The 24,080-nt window shown below is 38.4% G+C and overlaps 2 protein-coding genes across 4 annotated transcripts; both read left to right on the top strand.

Annotated features, from left to right (window-relative positions):
- Positions 1–2,358: 2,358 nt before the first annotated feature.
- Positions 2,359–11,645, top strand: RB195_021144 (uncharacterized protein; the record flags this gene model as incomplete). Of its 2 annotated transcripts, XM_064207738.1 has the most annotated exons (11): positions 2,359–2,466; positions 4,702–4,730; positions 8,415–8,503; positions 8,568–8,623; positions 8,686–8,748; positions 8,854–8,931; positions 9,267–9,345; positions 10,160–10,259; positions 10,310–10,453; positions 11,364–11,517; positions 11,586–11,645. In XM_064207738.1, 11 exons carry the CDS (start codon positions 2,359–2,361, stop codon positions 11,643–11,645), a joined length of 960 nt encoding a protein of 319 aa, XP_064063619.1. The 2 variants fall into 2 exon arrangements, with proteins under 2 accessions (XP_064063619.1, XP_013304924.2); XM_013449470.2 differs by lacking the exons at positions 2,359–2,466; positions 4,702–4,730 and adding an exon at positions 8,091–8,251.
- A 2,592-nt stretch (positions 11,646–14,237) lies between these two features.
- RB195_021143 (uncharacterized protein) lies at positions 14,238–23,728 on the top strand (the record flags this gene model as incomplete). 2 transcript variants are annotated; one of them, XM_064207736.1, is made up of 16 exons in its annotated part: positions 14,238–14,333; positions 14,802–14,909; positions 17,005–17,131; positions 17,347–17,513; positions 18,268–18,430; positions 19,318–19,494; positions 19,551–19,627; positions 19,690–19,821; positions 20,812–20,934; positions 22,106–22,203; positions 22,266–22,434; positions 22,493–22,588; positions 22,645–22,766; positions 22,830–22,932; positions 23,320–23,425; positions 23,568–23,728. In XM_064207736.1, the coding sequence occupies 16 exons, from the start codon at positions 14,238–14,240 to the stop codon at positions 23,726–23,728; spliced, it is 2,025 nt and encodes a 674-aa protein (XP_064063617.1). The 2 variants fall into 2 exon arrangements, with proteins under 2 accessions (XP_064063617.1, XP_064063618.1); XM_064207737.1 differs by lacking the exon at positions 14,238–14,333 and adding an exon at positions 14,590–14,592.
- Positions 23,729–24,080: the final 352 nt, after the last annotated feature.

Genomic DNA, 24,080 nt, shown 5'->3' with positions numbered 1-24,080 from the left:
CCAAGTGAAACCAAATTGCGAGAAGAAGAAAAACCTCGATTCGTGATTGATGAGCCTGCGCGAACGACGCTCCACGTTACCTCAGAACTATGGGCGGGCGGGTGACCAGTGAAGGAATTGGGAGAAGGAAATGGAAACAAATACTAGTCCGAGAAGGTTCACCTCGTAAACTCTGCACTAAGAAAATTCAAAGAGCAGAGGAAGAGACGAACACGAAGACCATATAGTAGCAGTAAGTTTTCGCCGTTTATGCGAAGAGCGCAAAAACGGAAATCGTAAACTGGAGGATCATGAATCGCTGCCTTATCCTAAAGCATCATGATCCTTCTCATCACCATGCATGAGTGTTTTGCGTGACCCTAACAGATGTCGCTTTGTTGGTACGATTTCCGCCTCTTCAACCCTCTTCTCGCAAACTCATTTCTATGCTAATGAAGACAAAGAGCGTGGCAACAAAAATCAGGCAATTCTTTGGTGTACTTCCTACGAGGAAACTCGTAGGAAAGAGAAGAGAACGCTTTCCCATCGATACCTAGCAGAAACCGCTTACAAATGCGATGCTGTTATTCGGAGAGCCCGTGTTCAAGTGGACTCTATACAACGGCTGTGAGAACTTTCCACGAAGTACTGTCATTCTTATAGTGTGAGAAAGCACACGCCAAGAATAACACTTCTCATTCATTGTTCTCCTTACCGCTCTAAAATTCATCCGCCTACACTTTTAAGGCAGTCCTTCGTTGTGGCAGATGACAACAACGCTCAAAAGCTAACTCACTGAACCCTAAGAGACACGAAAAGGAAAATCCCAGATGTATAGGATAATGATTTAATGAAGACATCCATGAAAACTGAGACATATCGTTTCAACACGCTCATAAGCTAACTCACTGAACTCGCATATTTGTGTACTGGGCCGATCAGGATGTGTACGAATGAGAAAATCAGTTAATTGCTCTCTGAACCGATTAAGAGACAGGAAAAGAAAAATCCCAGATGTATAAGATGATGATTTAATGAAGCCATCCATGAAAACTGAGTCACATCGTCTCAACACGCTCATAAGCGCTCAGCCGAGCATTCTGTGATTTCGACCTGGTCGCATGGTCATTAGGTGCGTGACCGTCAAATCATGCGTGATGGAGTTAAAACGATGATGTTCTTCGAGGACGTGACCTTAGAATAGAGGGATTTGAGTGAAATCAGTGGAAGCGTCAGCACATTGGCTTCGTGCTAACGAGGTTGGTCGGCAGTTAGTCCCGAGATCCACACATATCGCTGAAATAAGTGCAGCAAAGTCATTATGTGTGACCTGATTGTAAAAAACTTTTCAAAGAAAAAAAGCAAAAAAAGATCCTTATATTCCTCATAGAAGGGCATAATTGACGGAAAAAAAATCTTAGGTCCAGACTCAATCGGTGAAATGCGAAAATAAGTTTGTGAACAAAGCTACACAACAATATGGAAAATTTCCCAGGAAAATTTCAGAGTGGTTCACTTCTCGGGAAGACATGCTTTCAAAAGTTCTGGAGAAAAAGGACATGTTTCGAAAAAAAAAAAAAACTTTTCCGAAACATCTACAAAAGATTGTATTTTGTAAGATTGTGGAGTGATTGAGTTTTAAATTGAAAAAAAAAATGAAAAATAGTTGAAGCTTAGCAGTCCTTTCATTATTTTCGAAGGTCCGAAGTCAATAAAACTTTGAAATATCAGTTCTTTTGTATGTAATGTTGGAATTCCAGCTTTTTTCATTAGTTAATATATTTTTGTTTAGTTTTTGTTTTAAGCATTTGTAGTTAGTGGAATTTCAAAGTATAGTATCTACATATGTAGGTATAAAAGAAAAAAGAATATATTCAGTCGTCATTCAGCTCTCTACCGGAATGGAAGTTCCAGAGAAGTGAACGACACGAGACAGTCGAGATGTGAAACAAATTACGAACGTATATGACTTGTTTGCTTTGTTCATATAAATAGTTTAAGTTAACCTCATAACAGCAGCAAGTTTTGAGCGTTGGTGGAAGCGGTAGAAGATAGAAAAACGTTGAGTACGTCACGCTATGAAGTGTTGACGTTAACATGGGGCAGATGATTTAGATTCTTCAATGATAAGCACAAAAACATTTGTGTGGTTAAAAACGAAATTGACGTCAAAACGCTGTCGGATGGGAAAAAGCCTTCGCTATTCTCACAATAGCAGAGCTGACGATGAAAACGGAAAAGAATGAATTAGATATGTATCGATGTGACAAGGCTAATCCGCATGGACCTGATTAGCGTTGTGGTCTATTCGAATGTGATGGCAGCGACGGCGGTTCGCCCTCACGGAATACATCCCGACAATTAAGCGTGGCACTATGAATGACGATCACATGCTCCCTCTTATTCAAAGCCTTCCGAAAGCCTCATTTCAACAGTCGTTCATCATTGACGCACAGCAAGAAATCGCCGTTGAGAAGCGCTAAAAGGGTTTGAGATAGAGAAATTCCTGTATGATTGTGAAGGGAATGAAAAAGAGCGCCAACACGAGATCGTGCCAAGAAAAAATGTGACCTGATCTCTGACTTCTCTTGGATATCTGGAAGAAAACCTGAACGTGGACGAAAGAGCATATTCATTTATATATAAGAAAAATTTAATGCGCAATATGAGAAGGCGTGAATTGTGCAAAGACGAATTTAGAAGGAACATAAGAACGGGAAAATAAACAGTGGTTTTCATGCGTTGTTGCTAAACATTCAGGATCAACGTGTCGAATTTCCAAGGAGAAAGTGGCAATAATTGTTGCATATGTTTTATTATGGGAAAAAAGGAAATTTGCCTGGTCCTGAACGAGGTCAACTTCCATTGGAGTTAACAAAATTCCCAGAGGAACGTAACTAGTGAAATGATAAGGAGTTCACAAGATAAAGATGCGAAACCGCGCTTCCTTCAGTGAAATAATCCTTGAAGTTCAATGATTGTAAAGAGCTTCCGGTCTATTTTTTCATTTTTTTTTTTCAAAGGAATGCATTTCTCGAATGAAATTCCCACGGAATCACCTTTATAGAACGACGAGCGGGTCCGGATCCGCCGATGATAAATCGCTGTTCCCTAGCTTTGTTGAGGCCGAAAGCGTTTCTCCATGACTAATTGACGAATTATCTTCTATCAGCATCCTTGGAAAGGTGAATTAAAGAGAAATGACGAACCGAACTAAAGATAAATCTTTCTGATCCACATTCCTACAAGAAAGGGATCCATAAACCAAAATCTAAGCGTTTTTAATAGTTCTGATGTATGACAACAAAGGAGGCCTATCTGTAGGAACGCTGTTTCTCAGGAAGTCGAGTGCGTAGACGGTGACCGGCGGCTTATCGGCTGATTCATTTAATTTCTGGGAGACATTTTAGGACACGGCTGTTGCATCCGCGTTCTATTTTGGTCTTATTTTGGTCTTGTCGTGCGAAACATTTCCGATAGAGATAAACGGAACTTAATTTCTTAACAAAAAAATCTTCTGCAAAAATATTTAAACAATTTTAAAAATTATGGAAGTATGCAAAAATTCAAGGGATGGCAAGCAGTAATTTGGATGACTAAAAGTGATGATGATTGATTGCTAAAATTTGAAAATTTAGAAGTGTTTATATTATTATTATTATTATTATTATTGTTATTATCATTATTATTATTATTATTATTACTATTATTATTATTATTATTGTTATTATTATTATTATTTTACGTATTGTACATTATATATTATATACTATATAATATTTATTATTTATTATTATATTCCTCCATAATATCCGAGCTTTTTGTCACTATTTCAGATTGAAAATATCCAGCTGTGGAATACTTGACATCTAAGAAAAATAGGTCGACATTCGCAAAGATGTCGTGGGAGGGAGCAGGATAAAAAAGGTCCTAGGATTTTCACTAGAGTATTAACTATTACAATAAGGAAGTAAATCAAGAAGACTATAAAGAGCTTTATCAAACAGTAATATATCGTGAATAGATAAGATTTTAGTGATTTTACTGAAAGAAATGAAAATCACATAGGAAATTGGAATTTCATAGGGGTTTCGATAAGCGGAATTGATAATAAATTACAAAACAGAACGATATAGAATCTGTAATAAAAATCCGGAAAATTGTGGTGGTGTGGGACATGAAGAATAGAAAAAACAGGAAAATGTTACCCAATGACATACTTATAACGCCTTTTTACGAGTATTGGTATGGATTTTACGGGCGTGGCACTTTCACGCACAGTGCAATAAGCGTTACGAACGGAGGGGGAAGAATGACGGACGCTACGGACTATTGCGGTGACCTTTCGTCAAGTACAGATGGACATACTGATACGATATACTAAATGGTAGCGCCTATAGTTGTTGATTTGAAGAGATTGAAGGCAGCCAGCTAGAACTAGTTCACTTAGACGAACATTGTAGCAGCCGTGGATGAGAAAAGATTGAGGAAATTACAATCAGCTGAACTGAGAGTGATGGTACTGAATTTTTCTAGAAAATAAACGGATAGAGAACTGAAAGGAAAAAACGTGTGAACGTTAACGTAACATCCAGCGTTAAATGACGTAGGCGTTTTCAGGCATGCTTCGATGATGACTAAGAAAGGCAAATAAAATCAGTGATTCGCTCTGAAGAAATCGGAACGAGCGATACCAACCAATTCACATGCGATCATATTCAGGATGAGGGAGTTTCCCTTAAAAGTAACGGGTATGTATGTGATTTTTGTTGATTTCTCAATTTCGCATCACATTGAGAACAAGAGGAAATATCTTTTAGAGCTGTAAAATTTAGACTTTTAAAGGTTGTGCCCTTACTTAAATATTTTATAAGGTATATTTAAAGAATATTTTGGATATCGTCCAGAAATTTCGTACGGGAGTACACAATCAGTATATAAATTCAGTTTTGCACATTTTATTCATATATTTTATATTCAAGGGCGTTCCATTCTATTTATAGATGTAGATAAGATTTCCTCGCGCTGTCTTGAAAGTTTCAGAAGAAATGATGGTGATCAGTTCTTCTGGAACTGAAGCAGGGGAAAAATCGGAGAAAGTAATTCGTTTTTACATTTCCTGTTATCTGTACCACCTTGGATCACACTAATCCTCGATTTGCAAGAGTTTCTATTCGTTTTCCAGACATGTTTCCATTCGTTTTCCGGACATGTTTCCATTCGTTTTCCAGAAATGTTTCCATTCGCTCATATCATGTGTAAGTTGTCCAGCCTCTCTTCTCTCTCGAGGGATATCGAGAATATTTTATTTCTCTTCGATGAACTACGTGAAGAAATCTCCTCATCCAATATTTTGAGGTCGTTTTTATCATCTCGCAGAATTCAGGCGCTTACGGCTCCGATCCTACGCTTTTCGATGTAACGAATCCCGGATCCGACCCATCTAATCATATTTTCCTTACCAAATGCGGCAGTGTCCGGGGTCTTCGATCGTTAACGTAGGATTAAATTCGTAATCCATTCTCCCTTCTTTCTCTTGGATGAGACTGGATACTCCTATTATCACCATTTCAAAGAGCGATCAATGACACTAACCTCATTCTGTTTGCTTTCGAAGAGTTTAGGTTTCTGAAGGTTGGAATGAAAGCAGGGAGGTCTGTGGACTCACAGAAGTGGGCACTGAGCTGGAGATGCTCATGCTCTCCTTCACTACCTACATCTGTAAGCAAAAGTAATCAAAAAAAAAACGCTTATCACCTTTCAACTTGCCTTATCAGCGTTTCAAATTAGTCATCCTTTGTGATTAACGCAACTACCACTTTTCCTGAAAGTGGTATTTGAAAATTTAGTTGGGAAAAGCTTCATTTCCTTGATTTCTTAGCTTAGTTCTAACCTTTAGGGTGAATTCCTAAGAGGAGTACATGAATTCGTATTTTTAAGGATGTATGTCGAGGAAATTAAGAAGAAAAACTATTCTACCTACGTACATGTTTAGGTCAAAATCAACAAATTAATTAATTATTAACAGGTGTTGATAGGATTTTGCAAAGGAGAATTAAGTAATAAAATTTCTCGTATACATTCTCTGCGCCAATGTGAAGAAATTCACGCTCGTGGATAAGTCCTAGGATTTGGTAAATTGAAATTATGTAGGTGTTGTGCTTGAAGAAGCATAAGCAGCCTTTTCTTTTGTGAATCTTCCTCACTTGTTAGGTTGAACAACAAAATAAAATGGAAATTTTTTTAAAAAAAATGTATAAACGATAAAGTGCTTTACATTAATAAATCGCTTCGGGACCCACCAACGTCTTCAGCCTTAGTTCAGAATCGTAAAGGTGTATAAACACATATGTGATCTACAAAAAAGTACGGAGGGCTAGTAGACAACATTAGATGTTAACAATAAAGAATGTCACCCCTCGCTAGCAAGGAAAAAAAAAGGAAAAAATACGTTGGAGATGAAAAGAAATTGCGCTCAGCAAGGTCATGTCTTCATCAATATGATTATGCCCCGAAAGATGGTAAACATTCATCGCGCGGTACCGAACCCGCGATTAGCGCCGCAGTGACGGCGCGATATCGCACTGACCCATTCGACACTGGGTAGATGTGAACAGATGTTCCTTTTCAAACAGAGCGAAACTTTATCTTAGGAACTTTGTGCCTATCTGTTCTCCTAACTTTTCTCTTTCCATTAATTAAGTATAAATTTATTTTTCCATATCCCTTTCTTCATTTATCTCCACATAAATTACTATTTACTTTTGTTTTTGATATGAATATGTAAAATTATCCACGACTCCTTTATATCCATCTACTTCTTCGCTTTACGGGGTTGCTTTACGGGGTTAATTTATTAGCAGCTCTCTTGGGCACATTGAATGAGACTCTCGGTGAGTGTAGGGTAATCTCATCTAAAAATTTTTTTTTGTTAAAAATCCCGTAACCCGGACACGTCCCTAGTTTTTGAAAATGATGGCAGGATGCGAAGGGAATGAGCGATGTAACATTTATTTACCGAAAAAAAACTTACACAAACAGAAACAACCAATGAACTGATGTTTTATGTCCGGAACTGTTGGAACAACGAACCATTAAGTAGATACGATGACAATTAAGAACGAAAAAATGGCGAGAGGGCAAAAATTGGAAGTGGGAGGGAGAAGAGTCTAATGTCATGCGATCGGTGGATTATCCCCAAAATTCGAGGCTGTAAATGTCGCGAAAAAAGCTTGAAGGGACTGGAAAGTCAGAAGACGTTCAAGAACTCTATTTTGAAGACAACCTAATCCTCAGTGTTAAGTATTGGGCTGCCTTATCTCAACTTCCTCCTTCCTACCGCTACTTCCTTAATTCGCTTATCAAATTCGGGATTCTGGAACAGATCATATAATTTCTATAGCTGCTTATGTACATAATGGCCTGTGTTTGCCTGATTTAAGATACGCCGATAAGATGCTTATATTTATCAGTAAGGTCGTCATGTTCAAATCATTTTAAATTTGCTCGATTTGGAGGAATTCGGAGGAAACAAATAGGAGATTTTTCTCCAATTCGTCGAGCACACCGGAAGAACATTTTTCAGAAATTTATTTTGGATATTTTTTCGCCGAAACATTGTTTTTGGTTTGAAAAAAAAGGAAAAGAAAAAGTACTGCGAGAATTTTATCCTGGAAATATTGATTGGTTGCTAAAGAATCATATCTATGACTAGCCAAACAGCTCATAGAAATGTGAAAAGTCGAATTTTTTTTCGTCCTCTCGATGCTTAAATGTATATTTTTGAGCTTAATACTTATCCACATCGAGAATTTTATGCACTATGCCTCATATAAATAAACATTAGATTCTCTTCTTATCAACTAAATATAGACATTATTTGTGAGAAGAAGGAGAAAGTTATTCTGAATTATATTTACATAACTACTAAGATTTACAGTAAATGTTGTTTGCTATATATGTAAGTATTTTTGAGTGACGCTCTACTCTTCAACTGTCCCTCTGGTAGGAACAGATATAGCTGCAATCAACAGTTTGCAAATTGCGCTAGGATTCTGCTATCCTCACTTTGATTCTGCTAACCTCACTTTTCCAAGATTTAAATTTGTGGAATGCTACTGATTTTTCTCATTCCTTTGTGCGTATTCTTTAACTATAAATTAGTTGTTGGAAAGCTTGCAACAAAAACAAATTACGATGAGCGAATTGCAAAAAAATTACTAAATATGGCAGCTGCAGCTTACGGTGATCAACAACAAACGTGTCTGGACAGGTTTGTAAAAAGAAAATTGTTTATTTCTGAAGTTGACCGTAAGCTCTTCATCATAATTGTATGACAAGAATTCTTATGGAATTTTGTATAAAATATCCACCAAAGTGATTTGATCGGAAGCAATTGCTTAATTTAGAAGATGCAAGCGATTTTTTCGTTACAGAACCCTCACTTCATATCATGCTCACTTAGTGTTATCAACATCAACCGAAAAATGCGATCTATTCGGCAATACCTGCACAAGTTATATAGGTATTGATCCCTTTCTTAAATAGAATCCTGGAGAAAAACCTAAAATCTAAAATTTTTCTTCTAGCTGCATCGGATACTGCAAGGGAGCTGACTATAGTTTTTAGAGGATCAAAGACAACGGTGAGCTGTCGAAGCCCTAGAAACTTCCCAGGATTTTCTGGGATTTAAACGAGACAATTAAGGGACAAATTATTCTACAAGGTCTGAATTCATTTGTTCCTATGGAATTCTTTGGTATGGGAAATGTAGGTTAATTGTTCTACAGTTTTGCTCTCTTTCAAATTTTCTTCCTCAAAATTTTAATATAATTCGTTGTGTAAGTTTGAATATTATAATTGGGGTTATTTCAGGTGAATCGATATTTTAAGAACGGTGTCGAAGTTCTATGGTCACCTATAAAAGAAGTTCTCACATCCACGAAATACGCTGTAAATATTTTATTTCTTCCGAGTGTGATATTTAAGTTGATTTCTAAATAATTTGACTTTTTATGAGAACTTCTAGATGAGAGTTGATCGCTTAAAATGATTCAAAATTTAAAAGTGTTCAAAAAAATAAAAAAGTAAGGTAATAGCTAGAAATGAATTCAAACATCCGAATGTTCGATTTCGAACATTCATTCCTTAGAACTCGGCTGTGCCACAACAATCATTTCACACGACCAACAATATTATTTTTTATTGTAAAAGCATTGATGAGTAGTATTAATAATAGTAAGTATTGAGTGGTAATAATACGCAATATTTTATTAGTTTTTGTTTAGAGATACCAAATTGCCTTCACCGGCCATTCCCTCGGTGGCGCACTTGCGGTTCTTGCAGCTGCGCGAACAGTTGCCGAAGGTAATTTATCTCATTTGACTTACTTTTTGCGTTTTTTGGCTGGGGATGTTTTCTCTTATATGAATTATGGAATAGATTTTGTCGTTTTTTTTTATTTTTTAACATCGACAAGGTAAACAAAATAAAACTGTTCTATCAAACCATAGCAAATTGTCGTAATGTTGGGAGAATTCTAAAATTGGCTCGATGAGTCCCACTGTTATGCTCGTTTAAGGCTAAGACCTCGCATAAATTTAGCATTTATTTTTTTGTTTATCTTTAAACTAATGTGGAAAGATGGGCAAAAATACACGCAGTTGATCAGCGACACTTATGTTTGCTACGGTGACTGCAACGCTCTAGCAACAAATACCGAATTATTATTTATTTATTATTTATTATGTTATTATTTTATTGTTTAAATCTAATGCTATTATTCTATCATTATTCATTATTATACTATTTATTATTTATTTATATATCTATTATAATATTATTTATTATTTATTTATATTATTTGTTATTTATTTATTTGTTATTATTTATTACCATATTATATATTTTTTTAAATTTGATGTTGTTATTTTATTATTACTTACTATATTTATGTACTATATATTTATTATTTATTATTATATTTATTTATTATTATATTTGTATATTTTTTTATTATACTGTCACATTTATTGTGTTTTATTTTCATTTATATTTCTCCTGCACTAACTCTATAGAAAGTTCATGAGCTGTCGTCTGCACGAAAAAAATTGGTGTTCTTCGTTTGTATTTAGTGCCTTAAATTTCTGGAAGTGATAAGTTCAACAACGTCCTGCTTCAGGTCTTCGCCGAAGTGACCAAGTCATGGTTTACACTTTTGGCGAACCTCGTGTTGGCGACCCAACATTTGCAGCAAACTTCGACAAACTGCTACCGAACAGGTGAAGCTCCGAAAATATAGTGTTTAGATGATTTCACATGCGATTTATAGTTACCGAGTTGTGTTCCGACACGACATCGTACCGCATTTGCCTCCGTGCATAAGGAAGAAGAAGCAGATGGACAAACTAGTGACGAGCTACGATTGTGACCCGAACAATCCATATACTGTGTTTCATCATAGTACTGAGATATGGTACGTGGTGTCCTGTTTAGAATTATTGTAAGGAGCATGGTTAGTTCTAAAAATTCGAGAACAAAAAGGATTATTTTCATAGTGTACTGCAGCGGGTGTAGCGCAGTAGGAAAGAGGTCCGACTATGACTGCACTATCAATGGTTCGAAGTCATCCCGATGTCAACCAAGGCCTTCATCCCTCAGGGATACTCAATAAATTGGTCCAAGACCTGTTTGAGAGGATGAAACACTGACTTGATTATCGGCTGTCCCCCGGAAGTCATCATATAGGCTAACACGCGTTCCTAAAACCTCAACGATTACAAATTACAGTTAAAATGCGTAGGCGTATATCAAGCGGATCGATATGCCAGAGGCTTTATCCTATCTTTCAATAGTATACCTGCCAGTTTTATGTTTTCTTCGGGTCACCACTGTATATATTTCACAAGAAGCTTATTTTTTGTCCACTTGGGACCCTCCCCACCCGCCACCACATGCCTCACTCGAAACGTTACGCGACCGCACATATAGCCGGGTCAAACGACGTGAAGTTCGGACAGTTGCATAAGCGGCCACGCTCGAAGCGGCGCAGTGGAGACAGTGGTTGGAATCGTGGTAGGACCATGGCAAACTGCAGAGATGGATGGCGGAGCCGCTTACGCAACTGTCCGTGTCGTGCTTCATGTCGTTTCCCAACTATAAACGTACAGTCAGCGACAGATATCTTTTTCCAAAGGGACCTCCGTTCAATTGAGGTGAGGTAGAGCGAAAGGATATTTCTCAAAAAGAAAAAATAATACTTGCATTGGGATAGGGGCGTCGAGGTCACCTGATTGTTCAATTTTGACTCTGACGTAAATATCTGGACTTGTAGCTATCGGAAAGATATCATTTATTCATCCAGAAATCATCTATACATCATTCAGGTATCCTCACTCAATGGTTCGAGATTCTTATTATGTTGAATGTGTTGGTGAACCCAAAGGAGAAGATCCTGGTTGCTCGAATAAACGTATCAAATTCGGTTACAAAGAATATCAGAAAAGTAAATTCGACCATCGGCATTATTTTGGCCTCCAGGTAAATTCGTATTATTTCCTGGATCTTAACTTACAAATAATGGAAATTCATTATTCAACGGATTTTAGGTGCCTGAGTTTGGCAGGAATGGATGTGAAATAACGTACAGTAATGGAAAACCAGAATAATGGAAAAATTTGTGAACAAGGATAGTGTAATAACTCTTATGTAGTTTGGGTGAAATCTCTAGTATTCCATTTGTATGTAGAGCTCATTTCAATAAATTAGACTTTTTCAGAGGTGTTATCAATTTTTTTCCGAAATAAAAGCATATTCCAGTGAACCTTTTGTATATTTCATATATTTGTGAATAATTGAGTGACACACAACATCTTCCTGGAAAAAAGAATCGACTGTAGAAACATAGTAAACTTCGGGAAAACACACGCATTTCTTGAAAATTTTTAAAGAAAAAAAAGAAAAAAGAATTAGACATGTTTTTATTAATGGCCTTAGAAATACAAATAAAAAGCCAGATAATTCTCATGGTTCTTTCAGTAAAAATTAAAAATAAGGAACTCCAGAGAACTGTCTTATCTTATCAGTGCTTATTTGAAATGTGCAAGAATGAAACAAATTTTCATGTACGGTAGGATTCTGTACTCGTTAAGCAATCAACTTTCGTTTTTGTAGTTAGTAACTCGTTCGGCATGAAAAATGAAAGTAACAAAATAAGAAAGAGGGCTCTGGGAAATTTAGCGACTTAGGAATCGGCGTGATTACTGGTTATAGTAATAATTATTATTGTAGTAATTACAGCGAAAAAATTGATTAATATGCGTTTAGAAGAAGTTCATCTCAAGTTTCCGGAAGAGCTCTTTAGTATTTCTTCTTGTGTACAACTCAGCTATGCTATTTTTCTGTATTACTCCTAGATGGAAGGGAAATTAGTGGACAACAGCAATCAATAGTGACAAGTGGCTACCAGTCGAATCGGCTCCGTACGATCTGTTCATTATTTTTTATCCAACGAATCCTGAAGATGTGCTCAAAGGTGTAAAAACACTGTCCAGACTGAATCTATTATGGGCCCTAAAAAACCTAAGACGGTGATCGAAGAAAAAAAATAGAAGAAATCATTTTAAAAAAGTTTGATTCATACTTAAGGGTCCTCTCAAGGTGGTTCTCTCAACACGTTTAAAAAAAATGTAGTGTAGAATGGTAACAAATTCGATATATTCGTGTAATAAATGAAAAATGAGATAAAGAAAAAATCCCTAACATTCCGCGTCGCTGGTGTGGTTGTTCTGACAGCCAATCCATTTTGTGAGTGATCAATCAATGATCTGAGAGTGGATACACTAAGATACTGTATCTTCTTTTCAGAAGAAATTAGGTGGGAATCAATGTGATTTGTTCCTGGTATCGCGAGAAAATTCTTCTAGCAGAAACCAATCGAACTCCAGACAACTTTTTTCAGACATTCCTTGGTCCGAGTTTTGATGGATGCCGTCTGTTCCAGAAAACTCGGTTTAAAACGATGTCACTTATTTGAAGTCATAAGAAAATTCTTTTAGCAAAATTGGAAGAGAATGGAATAAATATAAAATCTCATTTGAACGTTATGTGGTGAATGTCTGTCGAAAATATTTTAGCATTCTCCTTGATAACAAAATTCCTCAATTTGATAGTTCTCTGGAAGGGAACTAGTTCTAACTTCGAGGATCGACAGAGTATTCCTTTGTTGAAATGATGATCAGTGTAGATCAAAAACCTGTGATCACCTACCTACCTATACTCATCAATAAAAAGCGCGAAAAATGTAGTTGGGGTCGGATCAATACTGGTGGAACACCCGGTGCGCTTTACATTAATCTCTGATTTTTTAGCTTTTTTTCCACTTAATCCATCCCATTCACTCAGTTACATGCACTATATCTCATCCAGTGTTTTTTCCTGGAATATTTCTCTTCTATACAGTAAATAAGTATTTCAAGACTAGGAACTGTGGTTAAAGTCCAAATTATGCACCAATGGTCCAAAAATAGGTGTTTCTTGCTGTCTAGGCTGACTATTTAAGTCCTGGAGATATCCGAGACGGTTTTCTGCTCATTTACAATTTTTATTCATTTACATTGATGAGTAACGGAATTTTTTTTCTTCTTCTTCTTTTTCTCTTCGTATTGCTTAAATTTGGTCAGAAAATAGAGTTGAGATAGCATTTGCAATTATTTTGATGATTTCGGTCAAATTATTTTTATTTTATGGAACTCAATTACATTTTCTACAAAGTTTCAAATAATTTATTCTAGTTTAAAGGTCCCTTATAGTTAATTATAAGCCAATTTTACACGTCCGGAACATGTAGTGGGTTCGGGGCACGACTCTCCGAAGTTTATAGCGCGAATTTCTGGAATGTCGGTAAAACAGAGGCGGAGGTCATAGTTCTTAGCTTTTATCTGGAAAACTGCCCGAAATTTCTTGTGTACAGTTCGGATATGTGGTGGTGAAAAAGAAAACAATGAACAATCAACAAGTCTCACAAGATGTGGTTGAAAATACTCTCATTTTTGTTGAGTGAGATTTATTTGCTGCCAACATCCTGTCCTCAGTCTCTTGGAGTTTTCCAATGATGGATTTTTGGGAACTTGTAGCTGTTCAGATGGATGGAAACCTGGACAGATTCGTGGACTATGGTTCCTTATCTGTTTTTCTGTTTTCATTTGTTTTATAAGTACAGTTCGCACCTGAAGGAAGAACTGGAAGAGTCTTGACAACAAATGAAAGCAACTGGAAGACGGGAGGATTTTTCCTCTTCCGGTTTATCCGTAGAGAAAGGTCAGAAGGAGGTAAAGATTCTGAGGAGAGACTTAGAGGTACGTATTTGCGTACATTGCTCTTCTACTCAAATTTAACCAATGGTCCAATGTTTGTGGTGAATTTTTCAGGATGTGCTTGTTATCCATGGGGACTGATGGATCGTTTCGGTTGTTTTTTCGAATGGAATTATTACTTTAAAGTTAGCGTACGATTTCAATACGGTCCGTTTGCCACCGCCACTATTGATTACCAGAACAAGATGGGGGTGGGACGGGCACCGCTGTTTTATTCATTGGTCTGCAGCGAGGAAAAATGGTATGTTTTCATCCGATCATTTTCTTCCAGTAATAACCTTCTGCTAAGGATTACGCATTGATTTTTATTTCTAGTAACGTATTCCCAGAATTTCTAGTTGTTCACATCAAAAATATATATAGTATTCGTATAGTTATTACACTTTCGGTATAGAGTACAGATATTATCAATTGACCTTTCGTATTGATCGATTGATCCTATTCGTTTAGAGCTCCGGCGGTTCATGGAATATACAGTATCTACCATTGAAATTGGTAGAACCCGTTCCGTCCGACATTGTAATCTCAAGAAATCAGACACCAAAAAATATTGAACAGGTATATTATTGAGAAAAGATAACATGATGAGTTAATGGGAGTTTGAGAGGTTAATTCCTCATCTCAGACGTTTCTTGAATCCACTTTTCCTGGATTTAGAGTCCACAATTAGTTCCGTTTCATGACGGGAGTTTCATGACCTTTTCGGGGAGAAAATAAACATGATATCAATCTTGCCACGCGGAGAACCGTTGGGAATTCCACGGTTCCGATCTGGTTAACGAATCCTTGCTTCAGCTTAATGATTATGATTGTGTCTTCATGTTTTCTTCCCGGAACCGTCATGTTCTGCCGATCTCTCCGTCCATCCATTCTACGTTAGTATTTAAGTTGCGGTAAAAAAATAACAGTCGCTAAGCAACCATCGTTCATGCCTCAGCGGTGTTGTTGTTTTGTTTATCAACACGCATTATTTTTGACATTATTTCTAGTCTTTAGTCTGGTATTAAAACGTGCTTTTCTTGAGAAAAAAAAAAACATTCCTCGGACTGGTATTGGAACAATCATAGGGCAGAGGTGTAAGATACAATCGTAACATTCACCATTCCTTGCATTCTTCTCAGTGGCGGATCTCGCAAAGTTGTCATATCAAGTTTTTTTTTTGTTTTTGTTAGAAGAATTGCGTTCTTTGTTACAAAACAAAGAATTATTTTTTTAAAGAAAAGTTCTTAATATTATTTTAAAAATGATTATCACAACAAAAAAAAAAAAACAAATCGTGAAAGACGATACACTTTTCGAGAGATTGTTACAAAATTGTGATCTTGAGATAAATTCCACCACAACTGTTCCCCATCTGTTGCACTTCTTATCTTCAATTTTTCCACCTCTAACTGGTATCTTGCAATGAATTATTGATTCGATCAGTTGATTAAGGGCATCACCCCACGAATCTGAGGTGGTACGGATTTTAGGTGGAGTATTCGTATACGGGACCGTAAATTATGGAGAGGAGGGTGATTCCGTCCATTTTTCCCTAATTGCCTTAAAAAACGGCCCGGAAGACACAGCTTCGGGCGTTCCGACGCACCATTTTTCACATGGAGTTCGATTGGAGCGCGCCAGCCTTGTGCACGCGCCACATCTTCCGGGCCGTTTTTTTACGGCAATTAGGAAGAAACGGACGGAATCACCCTCCTCTCCATGGTCTACTATCCGTTATAAGAATACTCCGCCTGAAATCCGTACCACCTCAGATTTGTGGGGTGATGCTTATAATGGAAACATTCGTATTCGGAGATTTTTTCTCTGGATCAGAAGGACACAGAAAGAAACACCCCTGAAGCTCTCAATAGCCTCAGATGTGAACACTCTTTGATGTGTTATCCTCAAAGTGATTTTTGGAGTAGTTCTCCTTAGAAACGATAACAGATCCTTAAAATCCCACGTTTGGCCTTTTCTCATTCAAAAATATAGATTAATGATCCTGGAGTGATGACGTTGGTGGCCTCCAGATGTGTTTTTGTGTAAAATCGACAACAAAATATGAACTAAACTGTAATTTTAGGCAAATCTAATTAAACCTAATTAATTGCCTAATTAATTGTTTTCGGTTTTCTTATTGTGAGTTTTTAATCTACCCAAATATTTCTATCATTTTTGGTAGCTTCGGGGCTTAACGTGAAGGTTAAGGGGATTTTTCTTTCGAAACGGAGCTAAAAGAGGATAAAATGTGACTATTATTGCAGATAATACATATGCTGGGCTACGTAGCACTCCTCTATCACCCACAGTACCTCAGTGCCATCGATGAACTCCAAAAGGAGTGAATTTTTATCATGAGAAACAAGAAATCTCTCTAAATGGCACACTAAACCACCACATATCCAACCAGCCTGGTCCAGGAGCCCGACTAGCGAAGGATGGAACAGCCAGCTAGTAATTCCTGGACAGCATTCCTCGGACACACTAAGTGCACTCGAGCCGGAGCCGGTGCCGTTTCGCATGTGCCTATACGCACGCTAACTACAGTATATAACAAACGTTTGTATGAGAGACCGTAATCATGACACACCTCCTAAAACAAACTCATAGAAGGCCTCGTTGTTTTAAAGAAGTATAAAATTGTTTAAAAATATTTTGTTCCCATTTACAGCTTGCCAATGAAATCGGAATTTTACCTGAAGAGTTGGATCCGTACGGTAGGAAGAAGGCAAAAATATCTCTGGATGTGTTGAAGAGACTACAACATGTGAAAGATGGGAAGTATGTTGTAGTATCAGGTGAATTTTATCATTTTTGTTTTATAAAATTACTTTTATAAAATTACGCTAAAGCTAAAATGTGGAGGTTAAATTTCCTTAAGAAATTATCTGGAAACATTTCTTTTTAATTCATCTCTGTTCTATCAATTAACCTCAAATTTTAGCAGTAATTTACTTTTGATTTCAAATTATTAATGACTCCAGGAAGGTGTTATTCTTTTGTTTTTATTCAGCAATCACTCCAACTCCATTGGGAGAAGGGAAGTCAACAACAACGATGGGACTTGTTCAAGCGCTAGGTGCACATCTACACAAAAATGTGTTTGCATGTGTTCGTCAACCGTCCCAAGGTCCCACATTTGGGATTAAAGGTGGAGCTGCTGGTGGAGGTTACGCTCAGGCGAGTATAATCGAAGGTTAAAGGCAGCGTCCGAAAAAATCCTCGGTGTTCGCTTCTCTCCGACAGTTGCTAGTGTTCGAGGCGTAGTTTGTAGATGTCTGAGGAAGAAATACGGAACATCATATACAGATCCAGAAGTTAAGTGGATCAGAAGCATTTAGACTGATCTTATCTACCGATGAAGCGAAGTCTTTCCACCTATTTCCTCAAACGTTAATATGAAAACGCATGAAATGGATTCTTTCAGCCGTGTTGGTGTAAGGAGTTGTTTCGTCACGTGAATTGATCAATGTGGATGCTTCTCACCTATGCTCTTTCTGCATTGATAAGTGTTCTTCTCAGTTTTCTTTGTAATACTCGCAAACTACTTCCCAAACCATATCTGTTAGTAGATCGAACCCAACATCTAGGATCTCTCCGGACTCAATTTTCTAGAAATTTAATGAGAGGACGTACTCGCCCGCCCTTATGTTGGCGACTACGCGATCACTACGCGCCAGCCGCCGCTCGCCCTCTTTCTCTGCTTGGTAGAATTCCCGTTGATTACCTACATAATTTGCGTGAAGGAAAAGTACGTTCGAAAAATGTGAATCGAAAGGGACCATCAATATCAGGTTGATTTTTAATGTTTCAATCAATACACAATGTAAACAGAACACGAAAATGAGCTGTCATAGTCATAGAATGGAATAAAATTACCATAAATTTCCGCAACGAAATGTTACAGTCTGAAAATTAGCCTAACTATCTTTAGGTTATTCCCATGGAAGAGTTCAACTTGCACTTGACAGGAGATATCCATGCAATTACTGCTGCCAACAATCTTCTCGCAGCTGCTATCGATGCTCGCATGTTCCACGAATCCACACAGAAAGATGAAGCGTTGTTCAATCGACTTTGTCCGAAAAACAAGCAAGGTGACGTGTTTTTAAAGGTTACCTTGTTCTCATATAGCCAAAACTCTTACAACAAATTGTATGCGGACTGGTTTTTTAGACCGATTGGTCCTAGACAACATTTTTTCAAAGGAAAAACTGTAAAATTGAAGTAGGTAATGTGATTGGATAGCTAGAAAAATATAAACGTTCCATGCTAATGTTCCCAACGGTCGGTGACATAGGAAAGTCCATTGCTTGTACTTCACCTCCGATCCATGAGTAAATTTCTTCGTGAAAGTGATCCGATTAAAATCTCTCTCTGGCTTTTTCTTGACGGAAGTCTTATGAGTGAATAATCTCCTAAGAGATGCTTCAAATATATGAATAGTTATCATAAAAAATAATTTAAAAATTCAATTTATAATTCAAATATATGAATAGATATTTGAGCAGGAAGAGAATTTTGACGTAATGATATTTGCTACCAGCCAATGATATTTGTTCAACCACAAATTTTCATCAGGCCTTCACTCAAAATTTTCAAAATTGTACCTCGATATCATCGTTTCGAAATCAGTTATCCATTAAAATGAACATTATTGTCGGCTAAGAACTAGAAGTAGTATGTTGACACTCGGGAGGTTCAGCCGTACTCAATACCTCATCGTACTGAATAGAGCCAAGAGGATTACCGCTAACGAATCGGCCATAAAAACAACAGGCCGAAGAGCAGGAATGTTTATTTCCAACAATTGTACAGTACTTAACCTCCCCAAAATAAAAAAGCGTTCTATAATAGGGGATAAATATCCACAATGATACCAGGAGTGTTGAGAGGACGTAATACTGTGGCTTAGTAGTTTGCTAGCAAAAATGTCGCGTTCTGATCTGTTCTGGTACCACACAAAGAAGAACGGTAATTTCAGGAAAGCGTCCTCTGTCGGCGGTACAGAAGCGCCGTCTGAACCGTTTGGGAATCCCGAATGTTGAGGACGCGAACGAGTTGACTCCGGAACAGCGTGTGAAATTCAGTCGCCTTAACATCGATCCAAACACTATCACTTGGAATCGTGTAATTGACACAAACGATCGTTTTCTCCGAGGTGAGCGTCTCCTCGGTGCATCGGGATTTCATAAGGATTCGAAAACGTTTTTTAAGGAATTGAAATTGGTCTGAGTGCAACCGAGAAAGGTCATTCACGAAGAACTCAGTTCGACATTTCTGTTGCTAGTGAAGTGAATTCCTAACATGATGAACTCTCGGACTTATCGTTGGATATAAATTTTAAATTCTTAAGATCATGGCTATTCTGGCTCTGACAAATTCACTTGGTGATATGCGTGAACAATTCGGTAGAATTGTTTTCGCATCGGATACGGAGGGAAATCCAGTGACTGCTGATGATCTTGGAGTGACAGACGCATTGACGGTAGAGATCTTTACGAGTTTTGTACAGGAAGTATACGCACGCATCAATGCATTTGTCTACCGACACGATTTCGATGAGACCCTGAGAGCGGGCAGGTAGTCGTTGGGACACGTACCAGGTGGTCGCAGAAGTCTCTTCCAATGTTTTTGATGACCTCACATTTCCTCTGTGTGTTCATACGTGCTATAGTTTATCGGGTGAAAATAGTGGATTCTCCCCTTTGGACTTCCATCACATTTTTTACCATATACCATATCAGTTTACTCCTTACATGTCAGTATGGCACACAGGTACCATCCCAACCAGACCCTCTTCCCCCCCCCCCCCCCGCCTTTCCCTGCCACAATTCCGGCTTGAAGAGAATCCAAGCCCATTCCACCTCAGTCTAAGTATACGGGGAGAGTTACATCTTTTGCAGGACCTGAACGACGTGACTCTCCAGGTTCAAGAATCCCTACTTCGCTGGATGACTCCTCTTTGACTCATGCCTAGACGGGGACCTATAACCAGCTGGTGAGACCCTTCCTATACCTCAAGCTTAGCCCCCATTCCCCAGATTTTTGGCTCTTCAGTCACTCGCAGCTCTTTCTGGATGGAAAAAGTTCAGGGCTGAGAACGAGATCAAGTTATCGGGAACTTATTCAAGTCCCTGCCCTAGCCCTTCTGGGTCCTCTGGGAGTAGGGAATCAACAAGTTGCCCAAGCGTTGGCGGCAAATGGTGAATGTGGATGATTTTTACCTGTGATGTTCAGGTTTATTAATTTTTGAAATATTTACGAGAGAGTTTTAGTCAAAAAATCGGAAGAGACTTATGCGACGACCTAATATTATTATTAGAGACTAAAAGACCACAAATGATGCAAAACTAGAAGAGATTTTCCTTAGAACTAAGTTGAGCTTTTTTTTTTGCCCGGAATCCGAAGGGGAAGAAATCGCTCAGACGAAATTCCACACTCATTTTATAATGTTGAGTTAATATATTCGTTGTAGGTGTTGATGCGTGACACCGTTCGTCCAAACCTTATGCAGACTCTTGAAGGAACCCCGGTATTTGTACATGCTGGTCCGTTCGCAAATATCGCTCCTGGACAAAGCAGTATACTCGCTGACAAGGTTCGGTTTCATGAAATTTTCGTTTTTTTTTCCAAAGAATATGTGAACAGCTTGGAAAGATTTCAAACTTTCTTCGATGGGCTTGGCATTGTCTTGTGCCCGGTTGAGCAAAATGTTACATTACAGACCTTGAAAGATCTGCAAGTTTCTCACTCTATCCCAATTTTTCTGGATACACGAATATATCTTAGGGTTCTAGAGGTTTTTATTTTTATTTCACAGTATAAATGTCCACGACACCTTAAGAAAGATAATAGATGTCCCAGAATAGATAAACTATATCCTCGATCCCTCTTCTTCTACGAGTGGAAGACCATCTATTCGAGAATCCCGAATGATAGAAAAGACGCGCTAGGCACAGCTGGCACCTCTCAGTGCTGGTCCCACATGGAAATGCACGGCCGCCGTAACCCCAACAGAACCGATGGTGCTCCGAAGTTTCGCTGTGCTGCTTCTAAGACTAGGATAGGGTGCTGTTACGAAAGCTTCTCATCGGCAAAGGCACGGTCGACTGCGCCGTTAGCGTCGTCGTCGCAGATCCACGAAAACAGGACGTTCGGAAGGACTGCCGGGATTTGCCGTAGTCCACCTGCTGCGTGACCGTACACGTCCCACACGTCCTCATTTCATGTCCAGCATCCGTCACCCGAATAAGAAGTTTGATTCAGAAACGATACCCATCAACCGTAATCTCATCTTGTCCCTTTAGATTGGGATCTGTTGCGGTCTTAAGCATCTTTCCTCCATTCCTTTCCTCTATCATCACAGTGTGACTTTATAGTTAGGTCAAAACGACATGGAACTCGGTTCTGTTGCGTAAGCGGTTGCCCTTGAAGCGACACTGTGGTACTAGCGGTTGGAATCGGCGCGGGACCATCGGGAACTGCACCAATGAGTGGTCCCACATCGATAATAACCGCTACCTCCACAGCATCGCTTCAAGGGCAGCCGTTCACGCAACTGCACCCAGTTTCATGTCGTTGTGACCCGTCTGTCGTTATCTTTCATGTACAAAACATTACGGACCATGAGAGAAACAGAACCGCATAGCGGAGGGCTGTCAGTATGGTACGTTCTTTTGGTTTCATATGGGCAGAACTCAGCGATGCGGCCGCGATTCGCGAAAATGAAGTGATCTTCACATCGAATTATTATAGATTCAGTAGTTTAGGTGGCCCTGAAACTTGTCGGCGAACATGGCTACGTGATTACGGAGGCTGGCTTCGGTGCGGATATCGGCATGGAGAAGTTCTTCGACATTAAGTGCAGGTAGTACGCTTCATATTTCCAATTCTTCATCTTTGTCAGTTGTGCATTTTCGTTCCCTTAAGATATTCTGGACTACAGCCTTCAGCCGTTGTGATAGTTGCAACGGTGCGAGCTCTAAAAATGCACGGTGGTGGTCCACCTGTAGCTGCGGGAGCTCCGCTGAGTCACGAGTATCTTGATGAAAATCTGGAACTTCTTGCTGGAGGGTGTGATTCGAATTTGAGAAAGCAGGTGCTGTATCCAAATTAATGGTTTTTTCTTTAAAAAATATGTTTTTTCATTGATTTAGATTGAAAACGCAAACTTGTTTGACGTTCCAGTAGTGGTATGTGTCAATAAGTTCTCAACTGACACAGAGAATGAGCTGAAAATGGTGGTTGACAAGGTGAGGATTTTCTTCATGTGTTAGAAATTTCCTGTCCACAGTATATTTTTCTATAGGCTCTATCACACGGTGCCAAGAAGGCTGTGGTGTCGTCGCACTGGGCCGAAGGAGGTGCCGGATCAGTGAAACTCGCAGAGGCCATAATTGATGTAACTTCCGGACCAAATCCTCATTTCAAGTGAGCGCTTATAACATATCGTGTCATTTTCGAGAAGAGTAGTTTTTCTTTTTCTTCCTCCAGACTTTTGTATCCATTGGAAATGTCGCTCGAGGATAAGATCACTAAGATTGCCCGCGAAATTTACGGTGCCGACGGAATTGAGCTGTCGGAAGAAGCGAGAAAGGTTAGAAGGATATTTTATGGTGATTTTCAACGAACAGAATTTATGGGGTTTCGGAATTTGTATCTTCTGGAAGATTTTAGATGATTGCTTAACGATAGTTACCGATTCCATGCAGTTGTTCCTCTTTGAACAACACACTTTTCCTGATTTTCCACAGTCAGAAGGCCTTGAATTACAACAGGTCAAGTTAAAAAAGAATTTTCGCAGGGTGTTCGCAAAAAAAAAGCTTTTTTTTTCCAAATTAATTACGAGTTGCTCATTGGAAGGCTTAGTGTGATTGATAAGAATACATCTTGCTTCATGTTCTCCATAGATTCCTGAAGTGTGTCTGTGTTATTTATTATAATATGAATGTTTCAATTCTGGTCCGACATTGTCTTAATTCAGAAGCTGGATCGTTACACACAGCAAGGATTCGGGAAATTGCCCATATGTATGGCTAAGACACACTTATCGCTCTCACATGACCCTACGAAAAAAGGAGCTCCAACAAGTATGTGATTAGATTGGTACTTTCAAGGATATCATTCTAGGATATGCTTCCATTTCTTTCCGGCTTCGAATTGATATGATTTACTTGGACTCCTTTTCATGATGTACTATAACTGCTAGATGGTGTAAAATACATTTTATAGACTTTACGTTACCAATTCGTGATGTACGTGCTTCTGTTGGTGCTGGATTTATATATCCATTGGTTGGAGAGATGACTACAATGCCTGGTCTTAGCACTCGTCCATGCTTCTTCGATATTACCATCGATGTGGAGACGGAACAGATTGATGGACTCTTCTAATCCAGTACTTTCCCCACTTTCTCTTAGTAGTCCTAATGAGTGTGACACAGCTTTTGATTCACTTATCTCACTTTATAGCTTCCATTCTTCTTATTACTATGCCAATTCCTCAAAAGTAGGACAACTACATCGCTTCCAGAACTATTTTTTTTAACAATGATTCCATTGTTATTGGGGTATTAGTGTATTGTTAGTGGGTAACCAAGCACAAATAAAGAACTTTCCCTTTGTACTTAGCTTTTGAAAGAGAAAGTATTCACCTGATCGGAAGTAATAATCCTCGAAAAAGTTGGAAACTAACGGAATGTCAGTAGCACAAGACTGCAGGAATGGTTTCTGCGTTCACAAGTAG

This window comes from Necator americanus, chromosome X (genome assembly GCF_031761385.1).
Source record: "Necator americanus strain Aroian chromosome X, whole genome shotgun sequence".
Taxonomy (NCBI): Eukaryota; Metazoa; Nematoda; class Chromadorea; order Rhabditida; family Ancylostomatidae; genus Necator; species Necator americanus.
The sequence above is the reverse complement of the archived record's forward strand: the minus strand, read 5'-3'. Positions and strand labels throughout refer to the sequence as shown.